General features: G+C 44.0%; 1 protein-coding gene across 4 annotated transcripts in view; it reads left to right on the top strand.

The window, feature by feature from the left end:
- Nucleotides 1-7796, top strand: part of hmg20a (high mobility group 20A) — a 61990-nt gene extending 54194 nt beyond the window's left edge. For 2 of the 4 annotated variants that reach the window (XM_080216261.1, XM_080216259.1), the window contains exons 9-10: nucleotides 1826-1958; nucleotides 4754-7796. In XM_080216261.1, the coding sequence (XP_080072387.1) occupies nucleotides 1826-1958; nucleotides 4754-4757 (137 nt within the window). In that variant the 3' untranslated portion in view covers nucleotides 4758-7796. Of the gene's footprint in view, nucleotides 1-1825; nucleotides 1963-4753 lie in introns of those variants that run through there. The other 2 variants (XM_080216262.1, XM_080216260.1) reach the window with 1 other exon arrangement.
- Nucleotides 7797-15338: the final 7542 nt, after the last annotated feature.

Genomic DNA, 15338 nt, shown 5'->3' with positions numbered 1-15338 from the left:
TGGAATAGTCAATTACTAAGGGGCACAGATTTAAGGTGTGAAGGGCAGGGCACATTTTTTACACAGAGGGTGGTAGGTGCCTGGAACTTGTTGCCGGGGGAGGTAGTGGAAGCAGAAGTGACTTTTAAGGGGTGTCTTGGCAAGTACATGAATAGGATGGGGATAGGGAGATATGATCCCCAGAACGGTAGGGGGTTTTGGTTAAGTCAGGCAGCATGGCCGTGCAGGCTTGGAGGGCTAGTTCCTGTTCTGTAATTTTCTTTGCTCTTTCTATTGGCTTCCATTACCTCCCCTGGCAGCAAGTTCTAGGCACCCACCACCCTCTGTGTAAAACAAAAACTTGCCTTGTACATGTCCTTTAAACCATGCCCTTTGCACCTTAAACCTATGCCCCTTTTGATAAATTAGGAAAATTCATTGAAAAAATATTACAAGTCCAAAATATTGAGTCCAAGGCAGCTTTGCTAGAATTACGCTGAAAGCAAGGTCTGATTTAGGTTATCCTTTGTACTTTGAAAGTCAGAGGAATAATTGGACTTTAGGATTGCCCTGGGAATGGGCTGTTCTATATCGGGTGTCTGTAATGGTGCCAAGATTTCAGAAGGTGACTAACCTGATCTCGTGGGAGCTGCATGTTCAAAGTTAAAATTGAACTGAGTGTATTTACTGCTTGTGGATTGCTGCCACATTAGACTAGACGTTGTATCGTTGATGTTAACAAGGTGGCAGCAAGTGGCTCCGACAGAAACTTGCTTCTCAGGACACAAATTGTGAAGGAGAAGGGGTCTGTGTGCTTTCCTGGAGGGTTCTGAAGTGCCCATCCCAGATTCCCATCATGATTTCTTGACAGCAGAGTCTCCAGCCTTAACCAGTCTAAAGGGGAGAAGAATAAAAGGACTAAAGTGGTAAGATACTGTGTGCACCTCCAACCACTATATTAGGAAATGTTTTTGTAATAATTATAGCCTTTAACAGTTCAGTGTCATATCTTTGCATGTTTGTCTCTACTAACGTAGAGATTTACAAGCCTATTTTTCAACTTGCTATCTTTTTCCTGAACCCATATCCTAGCATGACTTAACAGGGTTTTTTTATTTTCCAATTCTCTCTTTGCATTGAATCTACAGCACAGAAGGAGGCCATTCAGCCCATCAAGCCAGCACCAAAAACAATCCCACCCAGGTCCTATCCCCATAATCCCACATATTTACCCTCCTAATCCCCCCCCCCCCCCCAAAACAATAAGGGGCAATTTGTCATGGCCAATCAACCTAACCCGCACATCTTTTGGAAAATGGGAGGAAACAGGAGCACCCGGAGGAAACCCACACAGACACGGGGAGAGTGTGCAGACTCCACACAGACAGTGAGTCAGGGCTGGAATTGAGTCTGGGTCCCTGGTGCTGTGAGGCAGCAGTGCTAATCACTGTGCCACCGTGCTGGCCCTCTTAAAGGTGCAAATATAATTGGGTACCTTAAATCCAACAGGGCATTTCTCCAGATATGAAGCTTAAAGTGCTTCACATTAAAACCAGATTCTATTTCCATCAGGTGTCCATGCAGAATAATTTTTCTGCTGGGAATGTGTGAACACCAGACAGGAGCAGGATGTTAAGCTGGTTAGGCTGAAGTCGGATAGTTGAATATTCTGCAAGTACTTCTTGTTACTAAATGAACATCTTGGGGAAGCCACAGAGGATATCCCAGCAGGTTCTGATTCTTTCAAGGAAGGAATGCAGAGACAATTGACGAAAGAACAACCCTACCTGTTTCTGATGCTGTTGTAATCCTCTTATAAGTGGAAGTTTCCCCTTTGTTTTTGCAGGTTCTGGAGAGACACCTACGCTGGAAACCATTGATTCCTACATGAGGAAATTACACGGTATTATTCTATCCAACCCACAAAATAATGAGAATCTCATTGCCACAGTGCGTGACTTAGTAAGCCGACTTGACAGGTGAGGGCACAATATTAGGCGTCCAAGGACACTTATTGTATTGACCTTTCAGAATGATTTGAGAGTTTTGAAGGCTATTGGGAAATCTGTGTTTGGCACATAAATTTGGGCCGAATTGGAATGGCACAGTAGTTAATACTGCTGCCTCACAGCACCAGGGATCTAAGGTCAATTCCAGTCTTGGCTCACTGTCTGTGTGGAGTTTGCACATTCTCCCGTATCTGCATGGGTTTCCTCCAAGTACTCCAGTTTCCTCCACACTCCAAAGACATGCAGGCTAAGTGGATTGGTTATGTTAAATTGCTCCTTCATGTCTCAAGGTGTGTAGTTTAGGGGGATTAGTGAGATAAATCTGTGGGGTTACAGGGAGAGGACCTAGGTAAAATATTCTCTCAGAAGGCAGGCTCAATGGGCCGAATGACAGTCTCCTGCACTGTAGGGATTCTGTGATTGTACTTTGATATACAAAACTATTCACACAATTGTTTGCAGCGTACTATTTGTACAGTGAGTATGGGCTGTGGGGCAGTGTGGTGTAACATGGGATCACAATTATCTTACAGATACAGTATGAAAGCTCCAAAAGATGATTATCAGATATTTAGCATGATTATGGTGCATTAATGGGCAGACATACCCCTTCACTCCCCCATCCCTTTCTCCAACCACAAGTAGGCTTACATTAACACTGCAATGAAGTTAGTAAAAATCCCCTAGTTGCCACACACGGGTGCCTGTTCGGGTACAGTGGGAGAATTTAGCATGGCCAATCCACCCAACCAACACACCTTTCGGACTGTGGGAGAAAACTGAAGCACCCAAAGGAAACCTGTGCAGACTTCACATAGTAATCCAAGTCAGGAATTGAACCCAAGTCCCTGGTACTTTGAGGCAGCAGTGCTAACACTGTGCTGTCCTTAATATTTCCTGTTTCAACCTCCACCCTAATATGATGGTCATTGAATAACTCAGTGCAACACTTGACTGTATCTCTCAGAAGGCTATATGTTTGAATCCTGGGACTCTTTTCCAAGCCCTGAAAATGATAGCGTTACAGAGATGCTGGGAGGTTTGATTAAGGAAGTTTTCCTGCATGCACATCTATTTTTATTGCATTCCCCTCAGAAAGAAATGTTATTGCTGGCGAGCAATGTTTCACATCAAAACCACTAGCATTTTGTATACGTAGTGTTGTACCAGAATGAAATAAGTTCATTTATTAGTGCCACAAGTAAGGTTTATATTAACACTGCAATGAAGTTACTATGAAAATTCCCTAGTCGCCACACTCCAGCGCCTGTTCGGGTACACCGAGGGAGAATTTAGCATGGCCAGTGAACCTAACCAGCACTTCTTTCAGACTGAGAGGAAACCTGAGCACCCAGAGGAAACCCATGCAAACACGGGGAGAACGTGCAGTCCCTACACCGACAATGGCCCAAGCCAGGAATCGAACCTGAGTCCCCCACGCTGTGAGGCAGCAGTGCTAACCACTGTGCCACCGTGCAAAAAGCTAAGCAAAACACACAACGCAGTGAATTCCACTTGTTTGTTTGGATCATGTGAAATGAGTGGCAGCCTCTGGTTTGTGCAATGTCATAGTGACCGCAGTGCAAGAACTCCCTCCCTAACAGCATGATAGGTGCACCTACACATGAAGTGCAGTCAATCATCACCCACCCTGTCACGTGCAATTAGGAATGGGGAATAAACACTTGTGTTGGCAGCGACATCCACATCCCACAAATGAATTGAAAATCAGCCCAGTGGAATCGAGCTCCAGAACTGCAGAAACGAACATCAAAATGCAGGATTGCGGATTCCTTTTGTAAGGCGAATCAAACGTGTCTGATATCTGCACATGCTTCGCTTTCTATCAAATACGTAACTTGAAACCGTGGGAACTTCAAAAATTCCACTAGGTCCTTGGGTGAGGTGCAGCATGAAGGCTGACACCTATGGAACTTGCCCCCTGCAAGAAACTGCTTCCATCCTGGGGGCAGGGAGAGGTAGTGTTTGATGGTGCGGGAATTATTGTTAATAGACTTCAAGCGCAACAATGGAACATTGTTTTAACATTTAACATCTGTATGTTTTTAAAATGTTGTCAGATTGGGGCTGAAAAATGTTGGCTATTTGATTTACGATTGTCACATATATTGGGATACAGTGAAAAGTACTGTTTCTTGCGTGCTACACAAAAACATAGGGATGGCACAGCAGTTAGCACTACTGCCTCTCAGCGCCAAGGACCTGGGTTCGATTCCTAGCCTTGGGTCACTGTTTGTGTGGAGTCTGCACGTTCTCCCCGTGTCTGCATGGGCTTCCACAGGGTGGTCCAGTTTCCTCCCACAGTCCAAAGATGTGTTGGTTAGGTGGATGGCCATGCTAAATTCTCCCTCAGCGTACCAGATCAGGTGCTAGAGTGTGGCAACTATGGGATTTTCACATTGACGTCATTGCAGTGTTAATGTAAGTCTGCTTGTGACAAATAAACCTTAAGACGTCCATAGAGTACATAGGGGAGAAGGAAAGGAGAGGGTGCAGAATATTGTGTTGAAGAGCATAGAATGAGAGTAAAATCTGGAATTAGAGGGACAGCTCACTAGAAGACTCTTCGCTCCAGTGCAATCTTTTTTTTAAACTAACTAGAAAGTTTTTAATATTCAGTCTTTCAATTTGGGTTAGATTATGAAAGCTTTGTAGGTTATAAATCTTAATGAAACAATTTTTTAGAATTTAATTTTGTTCTTTTTCTCTCTCTCCCCCCCCTTTTCTCCTGCCCCTATATCCAGTTGAAATGATGATTGACTATGAAAGCATCAGCATCTGTTCACATAGCTGCAGCAGTCTGAAACGGAAGGTGCCACTTAGACTTGCAAAGGGAATGAAATGGCAGCTACTCTCTGAGGCCTTGGGGCTCAGCCTGTCCTGGAGAAGATTTGTCGCTAACTGCAGGTCCCCTCCCGTTTCCAATGGGCTGATAAGCCTACCGTCCTACAGGGGACTGTTGTGCTGCCTCTTGTTAGCTGGAAGCATGATGTCTTCTACCCCCTTTACTGGGTGACTCAAGCCAAATGTTCCTGTTATTATTTGTGTGAAGCCTTCACTTGTGGCATTGTGGAGGCCTTGGATGCTTAATCATCAAATTCATCTATTCATTACTTTTTTTTAATTGACTCTTTTGGACGCTTTGTTTTCCCTCTTTCTGCCCTGAAAGTGGCAACGCGTACATAGAAACAAGCTCCTGGGTGAAGCTGGTTTTTAATGATATTAATTGATGTTTTTTCACAAATATTGACTATTGCCACGCCTAAAATGTTTGAAGCAAATTGCCCCGGTGATTGAATTGGCGAGCAAAGAGAACTGAGTCAGACAGAATAGGGAAGTCCCAGATTCAGTTCCTGTTCGGTGCTGACTTCTGTAAGCAGTGGTGCTGCAATTAACCTCTGCTCTCCTGGAGTGAGTGACGGGGAAAATTGGCCAGAGTTCCCACTCCTGATTGCTATCCAGTCATTCCTGCTTGAAAGCTCAGGTTTGCTGTGGGAAAACATCAACTTTGATGCCTCCCTCAGCGAGATAGATAATGATACTTGCCAGAAAGTACGTGGGCAGCAAGGATTGAACCTAACTCAATCGAACAGCGTACATAAGTTTGCCAAAGGTCAATATGTAGGCTCGTGTATGAAAAATGAGAACATGGGCTTGAGAATAGGGTGTTTATGGAACCTCAGCAACACCTTCAGATGAGATGAGAAAACTGAGAGTATTTTGAATTGGTGCAAATTGTATCTGAATCATGAACTTCAGTTAAACGAAGCAGGGAGCACATTTGTTTTGTCGTGCTTTTAGACACATCATTGTTGAGACTACGACATAACCCCAGAGAATACTCTCCGAGACTAGTCTGTCATTTCAAGTGAGGCTGGTTCATTTTCAGTCCTCTTGAGTTTCAGGACAAGAGGCACTGAATTATATTGCATTGGCTGAACCGTTTGATCTGGGCTTGCTGTAGGGAAAGGCTGAAATAACAGCAGCGGCATGACTTCTGTTGTACTCGGGTGTTTGAACCCGAGCCAAAGTGGATCCTGTTTCCGAGGTGGATCTGGTTTACGCAGTGCCGGTGGGTCGGGTGGGTTACGCTGAATCTCAGGTTGTGCTTATTGTTTCAGAATTGTACCGATCTATCTGGCGTTTAACCGGTGTATGTGACTGACTATGTACCAGTAACTCATTGAGTATTTTGGAAGATGCGCCTCAGGTGCAACTTTTACCCCAGAGTCGTGAACTGTGAGAGTATGCCCTGTTCCTCGATGCTATCTGGTATCTCCTACATGATGATGTAGACTTACATTCATATAGCTGCTTCCTTGACACAAAAGAGTAATGCACTCACCTGGGTGCAGGTCTGAAGGCATAGAGTCAGAGAGGTTTACAGCATGGAAACAGGCCCTTCGGCCCAACTTGGTCATACCACCCTTTTTGTAAAACCCCTAAGCTAGTCCCAATTGCCTGCATTTGGCTCATATCCCTCTATATCCTTCCCATGTAAAAGACAAAATTGTACCCGCCTCTATTACTACCTCTGGCAGCTCATTCCAGACACTCACCACACTCTGTTTGAAAAAATTGCCCCTCTGGACTCTTTTGCATCTCTCCCCTCACCGTAATGCCCTCTAGTTTTAGACTCCCCGACCTTTGGGAAAAGATGTTGTCTTTCGAACTGATGATGCCCCTCATTATTTTATAGACCTCTATAAGATCACCCCTCAGCCTTGTACACTCCAGGGGAAAAAGTCCCAGTCTGTCTTGAGTCCCAGTCTATCTTGTATCTCTCCCCTCTCACCTTAAACCTATACCCTCTAGTTTTAGACTCCCCTACCTTTGGGAAAAGATATTGACTATCTAGCTGACCTATGCCCCTCAAGGTGTCCAGCTAACCTCTGAAAACTTATACTTGGGCTACATTTAGAGGTCCTCCAAATGGCCTTCGGGGAAAATTAGCTTGTTCTCTCATTCCCTCATTACCCGTCCAGCAACACATTCTGAAAGTAGTTCTGCCGTTTGACAGTAGGGTTGAATCTAGTCTCTCAATCTCATAGCCCACTGATGTTCATTGTGTATGCTTTCACATGAAAGATCATATTTTATATGGTCGCCACTACCTGTGGAAGTCATTGCTTAGGTAGGGGAGATGGGACACTTCGAACAATGTAAGATTTTCTATCAGGTTTTACTGGCGGAGTGAATGCCTGAAAATCTGCAGTGTTCTCTATCTAATATTTTCACCCCTTAAACACAAATGTGTGCAGAAACTTAACTCTCCTCTTCCAAAACTCTGATCATCGTCTGCTGCGTACACATTCGTGAATACACTGCCGCACTAAATGAGAAGGATGCGCTTGTCAATCTTAAATAGTTTCCTTCATAATTTTTGCTGTTTTTCCAGAAACTCCCATCTTATTCATGGACCGTCTAAATTCTCTGACCGGATTTTAGGTTTTTGTTTGAATACAGATTATTTTGCAACCTTTAAAAGACTATGAACTTTCAAGGGTCAAGCCACAAAATTTCCCACTTGCAGAAACACTGTGACCTCTCACTGTTTGGATAAACTGTCTCCTGAAGGCTGTTCGGAAACATAAGTCCGATCGAAACCATTGCCAGTAGACAGGGTGGTAATAAAGAGAATAGTCCAGAATGTTCCGCAGTGGTACAGATGTTCTTTCAGGCTGATAGCTGATAGAGCAATTTATGCAGATGGAGATTGTATTTTGAAGGAGTTACAGTGTAACCACAGTTTAAAAATGAAAGTTATTAAATATTTATGGATGTTGATCACTGGTATATGCGTGTGTTTTAAAAACCACTCCAAGGACAAGATATGGTCACAACAAATCCTTTTTGATTTTTTTTGAAAGGAATTCGTGTAATCCTCCCTGCTTGAGAGTTGATGATAGACAAATCTATCTTTGTGAAAAATAACAAATGGAGTCATTTATGATCAGCTTCAAGGATTTTTCTGAGGAGTTTCAGCCAAGTGGCAGAGAGGAGAATCCACATTTTGTTTAAAATTTGTTTTCAAGCAATTGCTTGCTTCTTCCATGAGAAATTTTAATTAAATAACTTTTCATAAGAGTTTATCTCTGCTAACGTGGTTGGTACGTGCGCAGCTTGTTATGGTACAGATCAGTAAAGTCTTGCATTTCGATTATGGTCCATTCAGTTTTACTTCTGATTTGATTTGATTTATTATTGTCACTGTATGTATTAACATTCAGTGAAAAGTATTGTTTCTTGCATGCTATACAGACAAAGCATACCGTTCGTAGAGAAGGAAAGAGTGCAGAATGTAGTGTTACACCGTTATAGCTAGGGTGTAGAGAAAGGCCAACTTAATGCAAGGTAAGTCCATTTTGGGTGGCAAAGTGGTTAGCACTGCTGCCTCTCAGTGCCAGGCAGCCGGGTTTAATTCCAGCCTCCGGTCACTCTGTGTGGAGTTCGCATATTCTCCCCATGTCTGCGTGGGTTTCCTCTGGGTGCTCCGGTTTCCTCCCACAGTCCAAAAATGTGCAGGTTAGGCGGATTGGTCATGGTAAATTGTCCCTTAGTGTCAGGGGGACTGGCAGGGTAAATATGTCAGGTTATGGGGATAGGGCCTGGGTGGGATTGTTGTCAGTGCAGGCTCGATGGGCTGAATGGCCTCCTCCTGCACAATAGGGATTCTGTGTACAAGGACTGGGGGAGAATCAGCCCCTGTTTGTATATTGATTAGCATGCAATGCTGCCGGCCAGGTAAGAGGAATGTGTGGACTGGAGCAGCCTCGGCAGTGACCAATATCAACAGTTGAATAGCCTGCCACCCTTTGTTGTCCAGGCTCACACAGGAAGAATGGCATTTGTCCTCAGATGAGGCCCATGAAATCATGCCATTGGGAAAAATCCATCCCTTACACAGAGTAAAAGAGGAATCCTGAGGAAAAACTGAAATCGGGAAGACTGCAAATCATCCATTTCATCCATAATGATAGAATTGAGGGTTAAATCTAACTGCAGCCTCTCTGTATTTCCATAGCTTGTTAATCTGGTGTTTCTGGTTGTTCAGTTCATGGTGATGCCAAGCCATTGATTGAGCCCCTCTTTTGCTGCAACTCTGATGATAAGGAAACTGGAAATGTTCATGAGGAAGCTGTCGCAAGGCCCCCATCTGTACGCCTCGCTGCCAAATTGCTTAGTACAGAGCCTTATTGATGTGTCTGAAACACATTTTTTGCCTTCAGTGGCTTCTCCTGGACAACCAGAGTGCTCAGTGTCCAAAAAGGAACAACAATTAGTTTGCACAAGAACAACTTTCACAACAGGGTCCGAGCATTCTGCACTGTTAGTCACTCAGTCCAAATCAATAGCATCCTATGACTACCATGTGAAAGCAGCTCCAGTCTGGTTCACAAATCTCCCTTTTCATTATAGATGGGGTTTAAATACAAGTGGCTATTTTTATCACTGCACTGAAACTATTTTTTTTGTTTCTTCAGATGGTTTTCTTCATCTGAGTTTATTTCTGTGCTGCATTTTTTTTTTCCCTAGTCCTTTTCCACGGGGATATAGTCTGCAGCTGTACTGTGCCTATTGCTTCAATGTTTAATGATTATTACCACTGTCCTGCTGAAACTCTGAAGTCAAAATGGTGACCTGAATCTTTTTTTGATTTGGTTTTATTATAGTTACATGTATTAGGATACAGTGAAAAGTATTGTTTCTTGTGCTCTATACAGACAAAGCATACTGTATACAGGGAAAGAAAGGAGAGAGTGCAGAATGTAGTGTTACAGTCATAGCTAGGGTGTAGAGAAAGATCAACTTAATGCAAGGTAAGTCTATTCAAAAGTCTGACGGCAGCAGGGAAGAAGCTGTTCTTGAGTCGGTTGGTACATGACCTCAGGCTTTTGTATCTTTCTCCCAATGGGAGAAGGTGCAAGAGAAAATCTCAGTGATTCTAACGCGTTGAAGCCAATCCTCGATTCTGTCTTTCCACTTTGTTCAGTCATTGTGCCGTTAAACTCCAGCACGCTAAACCACTTTGCCTCATTTAACTCTCCAAGCTTTAAAAAACTATTCTTTCAACAATTAAATGAGATTCCTTTCCCGTTGCTTTATTTTACCCTGTCTCCACTCAGTGTTACCTTTCGTGGAGTCATAGAGGTTTACAGCATCGAAACAGGCCCTTTGGCCCAACTTCTCCGTGCTGTCCTTTTTTAAAACCCCTAAACTAATCCCAACTGCCTGCATTTGGCCCATATCCCTCTATACCCATCTTACCCAGGTAACTATGGAAAAGCCTGGGGATAAATTGCCTTTATCCCCATTAAAGGTAGTGATGTACAGCCATAATTTGTTGAAGTCAAATCCTTCCAGTCAGAGTTTCAGACCTGCTTTCCAGTGCATGAGCTGTAATTTTGCATTTCATAGAATCCTGACGGTGCAAAAAGAGGGCATTCAGCCCATCAAATCTGCACTAACAACAATCCCACCAGACCCTCTCCCTGTGACCCCACGTATTTACCCTGCTAATTCCTCTCACACTAAGGAGCAATTTAGCATGGCCAATCCACCTAACCTGCACATCTTTGGACACTAAGGAGCAATTTAGCATGGCCAATCCACCTAACCTGCACATCTTTGGACACTAAGGGGCAATTTAGCATGGCCAATCCATCTAACCTACACACCTTTGGAGCGTGGGAGGAAACCGGAGCACCCGGTGGAAACCCACGCAAACACGGAGAACATGCAGACTCTGCAAAGTCACCAGAGGTTGAAATTGAACCCAGATCCCTGGCACTGTGAGGCAGCAGTTGTGCCACCACGTTGCCCAAAATCCTTTTATTTCTTTAATGTCTTGATCTAACTGGTGCTCCGTACTCCTGTCCAATCCCCTTGCAGATGTCAGTTCAGTATCCAATATTACATTTAACATTGCTTAGACACTTTGTAAGAAAATGATACTTTTGTAAATACTGTGCAGCATGATCTTCTGCTATCTGTTGTCTGCAGTAGGTTCATTTTGTTAAAGAAAATTATATGTAACCAATATTCCTGCAATTCGAGACATTTCCCTCTAACTTCAATAGGATCAATAGTATATAAATGACAGCCCAAAAGAGACCATTATATTCATGCCAGGTGATTAACTGGTGGTGACAGTTACTAATTACATTTTCTTGTTGTTTGCTTGCTTCATTTTACACTTGTCCTTTTCATGTGGAGGCCCCTTTCAAATGGCATTATAATCTCTGCCTCCAAAGGCACTTGTGCTAAACATAGAAACTAGAAGCAGGAGGAGACCACTCGGCCCCTCGAGCCTGCTTCACCATTCACTGTGATCATGGCTGATCAGCAAATTTAATGTCCTGATCCTGTTTTCCATCCCCTATCCCCTTAGCACCAAGAGCTATATCTAATTTCTCCTTGAAATCACACAGCGCTTTGACCTCAGCTGCTTTCTGTGGGAGTGAATTCCACACATTCACCACCCTCTGGGTGAAGAAATTTCTCCTTGCCTCGGTCCTTAAAGGTTTATCCTAATTGATAATAACTAGAGATACAAGTTATTGGCATGACTTCAATATTCTAATTTTCAGAATAGCATATGCGATTTTTCTTGCATCTCTATCTCTCTCACTTCTCCCAGGGCTTTTTCACCCTCTTTGAGTTTTTACTTTTTGCACATGTGAGTGGGGCCTTTGGTTAGGCCCACACACGTGAAGGCAATGTTAAAGTATCTAAACCATGCAAGTGTGACTTTTTCCCAGGTGTCATTCTCTGTGCAGAGTCTGCATGCACATTCTCCCCATTATCTACGTGGGTTTCCTCCAGGTGCTCCAACCTCCTCCCACAGTCTGAAAGACGTGCCGGCCAGGCACACTGGCCGTGCTAAATTCTCCCTCGCCGTACCCGAACAGGCGCCTGAGTGTGGTGACTCGGGGATTTTCACAGCAACTTCACTGCAATGTCGATGCAAGTTCAGCTGTCACACTAATACAAAACAACTTTTAAAATGCATGGGAGGCCTGAGATTTGTCCGTTTTGTGGAAGTTGACCAGAGAGCTGAGGATGAAGATTAGGTTCAATGTAATTACATGAATTTTGAATCATCTTTCGCAGCATATTTGGAAGGTCTTTACAGCCTACCCGATGGGAGCTGTTGGTCAAGTGACAATCCTGATATTATGTTGATAAGTTAACAGTTGCCAGTTAGAATATTGCTGAAGAGATGGGCACATTGCCAAAGCTTTTCACCTTACCCTCATCAGGACAAATGCAAGAATACCAAATTTCAAATGATTCTAGAGGAGGAAAGGGTGCTAATTCATTGGCAAGTCGACTCTGACTGCGACGTTGCTATGGAGAAAGCAACAGGGAACTACCAACTCCCCCAAGCTCCTAGGAAATTCAGCAAAGGTGCAAGGCTTGGAACAATTAGTTGGAAAAAACTTCATAATTTTGCAGATCTCTTGTTAACTCTTCCTTAATCACTATTACTATGGGGCAGAGGAAGAGGGGATCAAAGCCATTGTTCAACCCTTTCTTCTGAACATTAATCTTTCTGATGTGATTGCATTCTACTGAGTCTTGGCTATACTATGTCACTAATTTCCTCATCTTGTTTCTAAAGGGTTGTCCCTTTACTCGGAGGCTGTGCCCTCAGATCCTAGTTTCTCACTAATGGAAATATCTTGCCCCGTCCACTCTATCCAGGCCTTTCAATGTTCAGTCCAAAGATGTGCTGGTTAGGTGGATTGGCCATGCTAAATTCTCCCTCAGTGTACCCAAACAGGCGCCGGAGTGTTGTGACTAGAGGATTTTCACAGTAACTTCATTGCAGTGTGAATGTAAGCCTACTTGTGACTAATAAATAAACTTCAACCTTCCTCTAATGAGTAGAGTAAATAAACTCAGCAAAAAGTACTTTGAAATTTGCTAAGACAGCAGGAGGAAAAAGGACCCAGATTTTGGTTGCGGAAGACAAGCTGAGGACAGATGGCAGGAAGTATTTCTTTATAAACAGCTGGACTCCTTTAAAAACAGCTGGTTACTTTAGTGATGGTGTTGATATCCTGGAAGGATGAGATCAAATGAGCAAACAGGTCTTCAGCATCTGAATACAACTTTTCCAGGTATGTCTATATCCGTTTTGGAATGGTGCCTTCTTATCCTGACTCATGATTCCCCTCACTCGGATTCTGGAATAAATACCTTAAAAAGAGTTTTACTGGACCAGCCAGATGAGGGAGGAAAGAAAGAATATTTATTTGTGCGTTTCACATCCCAAGCTGCTTCACTGGAGTACTTTTGAAATGTGGACCAGGATTATCCAGTCCTTCCCCGACCGCTTTCACCACAGTGGAGCTAGCTGACCGTTGGTTTATTTGGTAGCAAACGCCACTAGCTTTCAGGGCTTTCTCCCTTTGTCAAGGGGAAAGGCCCCAAAAGCTACTGGCATTTGCTACCAAATAAACCTGTTGGACTTTACCCCGGTGTTGTGAGACTTCTTACTGTGTTTACCTCAGTCCAACGTCGGCATCTGCACATCATGATCACCATTGGTTACCAGAGGCATTTTGCCTTCGACAGGACTGGAATGTGTTGTCTGCCAGCTTTACGGCCAGGGAACCGGCCGTGGGATGGTGGGGTGCAATATCGAGTTCAGCTGCTCCAGAAGATCCTGTTGGCAGGAACAGCCAGAAATCCCTGCCTCTAATCACTATAATAACACAATTTGTGCACAGCAAGATCCAACAACAATATGATAATGAGCAGAGAAGCGTAGAATTCTTACAGTGCAAAAGGAGGACCATCAGGTGTTCATCAACCACAATCCCTATTCCCGTAACCCCACAGATTTACCCTCCTAATCCCCCAACACTAGGGTCAATTTAGTATGGCTAATCAACCTAACTTTTATTAAGGGTTATATGGGGTGGAACGGAGGTTAACACTGCTGCCGCACAGCGCCAGGGACCCGGGTTCAATTCCCAGCTTGGGTCACTGTGTTGAGTCTGCACGTTCTCCCTGTATCTGCATGAATTTCCTCCGGAGCGTGGGTAGATACCAGAGCACCCGAAAATGTGCGGGTTAGGTGGATTGGCCAAGCTAAACTGTCCCTTAGTGCCGGGGGACTAGCTAGGGGAAATGCATGGGGTTGTGGGGATACGGCCTGGGTGGGATTGTGGTCGTTGCAGTCTCGATGGGCTGAATGGCCTCCTGCACTGTAGTGATTCTATGATAGCAGTCGGGATGCAGGGTTGAACTCTCCTGCTCTTCAAACTAGTAAGAAGTCTCACGATACCAGGATTAAAGTCCAACAGATTTATTTGGTAGCAAAAGCCACTACTTTTCGAAGCGCTGCTCCTTCATCAGGTGAGTGAGTTTTATTCACAAACAGGGCATATAAAGACACAAACTCAGTTTACAAAATAATGGTTGGAATGCAAGTCTTTACAGCTAATCAAGTATTAAAGATACAGACAATGTGAGTGGAGAGAGGGTTAAGCACAGGTTAAAGAGATGTGTATTGTCTCCAGTCAGGACAGTTAGTGAGATTTTGCAAGTCACGGGGGTTACAGATAGTGTGACATGAACCCAAGATCCCGGTTGAGGCTGTCCTCGTGTGCGGAACTTGACTATCAGTCTCTGCTCGGCGACTCTGCACTGTTGTGTGTCATGAAAGTTTCCTCCCTCAGTCCAAAGATGTGCAGGTTAAGCGGATTAGCCATGCTGAATTGACCCTAGTGTCAGGGGGACTCACTAGGGTAAATATGTGGGGTTGTGGGAATAGGGCCTGGATGGGATTGTGGTCGGTACAGACTCGATGGGCTGATTGGCCTCCTACTTCACTGTGGGGATCCTATGCTGGACCTGTGAGCAGGAAGGAACGTTAAGACTGTTTGTAGAATCCCAGAAGCTGCGTAAAGTGGACGGGGAAATGTTTGTCAGACACAAAAGTTGCATAATTTTAAAGCCTGCCCAAACTCCTGTGTTGTGCTCTGAAGGGGTAAAGACCGTAAACTCTCAATGCTGTGTGCCGTTGGTATTTATCCAGCTTTGGGGAGGGGTATGGCAGGGAGTGGAAATTTCTGCACTGCTGCATTTTCATTGCAGGGAGAATGTCAGGTGCTAATTATAGGTACAATGGGTCATTAGATGTGGCGAGTTATGAGTTGAGAACACAGCTTAAAAATGTCAACAGCTTCCTGTTCCGTACAACAGCTGGAAAACAGGCATCTGAAAGTGGATGTGGGATCTGCCCCCACTGTGCGTCAATTAACTGAGGGGAATAACTACTTTGAGAACTCTCTCAGAAAAGCAGGACATTACCAG

Source organism: Carcharhinus amblyrhynchos, chromosome 32, assembly GCF_965287045.1.
Source record: "Carcharhinus amblyrhynchos chromosome 32, sCarAmb.v2.hapA, whole genome shotgun sequence".
In the NCBI taxonomy this organism is placed as follows: Eukaryota; Metazoa; Chordata; class Chondrichthyes; order Carcharhiniformes; family Carcharhinidae; genus Carcharhinus; species Carcharhinus amblyrhynchos.
Note: the sequence above shows the minus strand (reverse complement) of the source record. Positions and strands in the feature narration are given on the sequence as shown.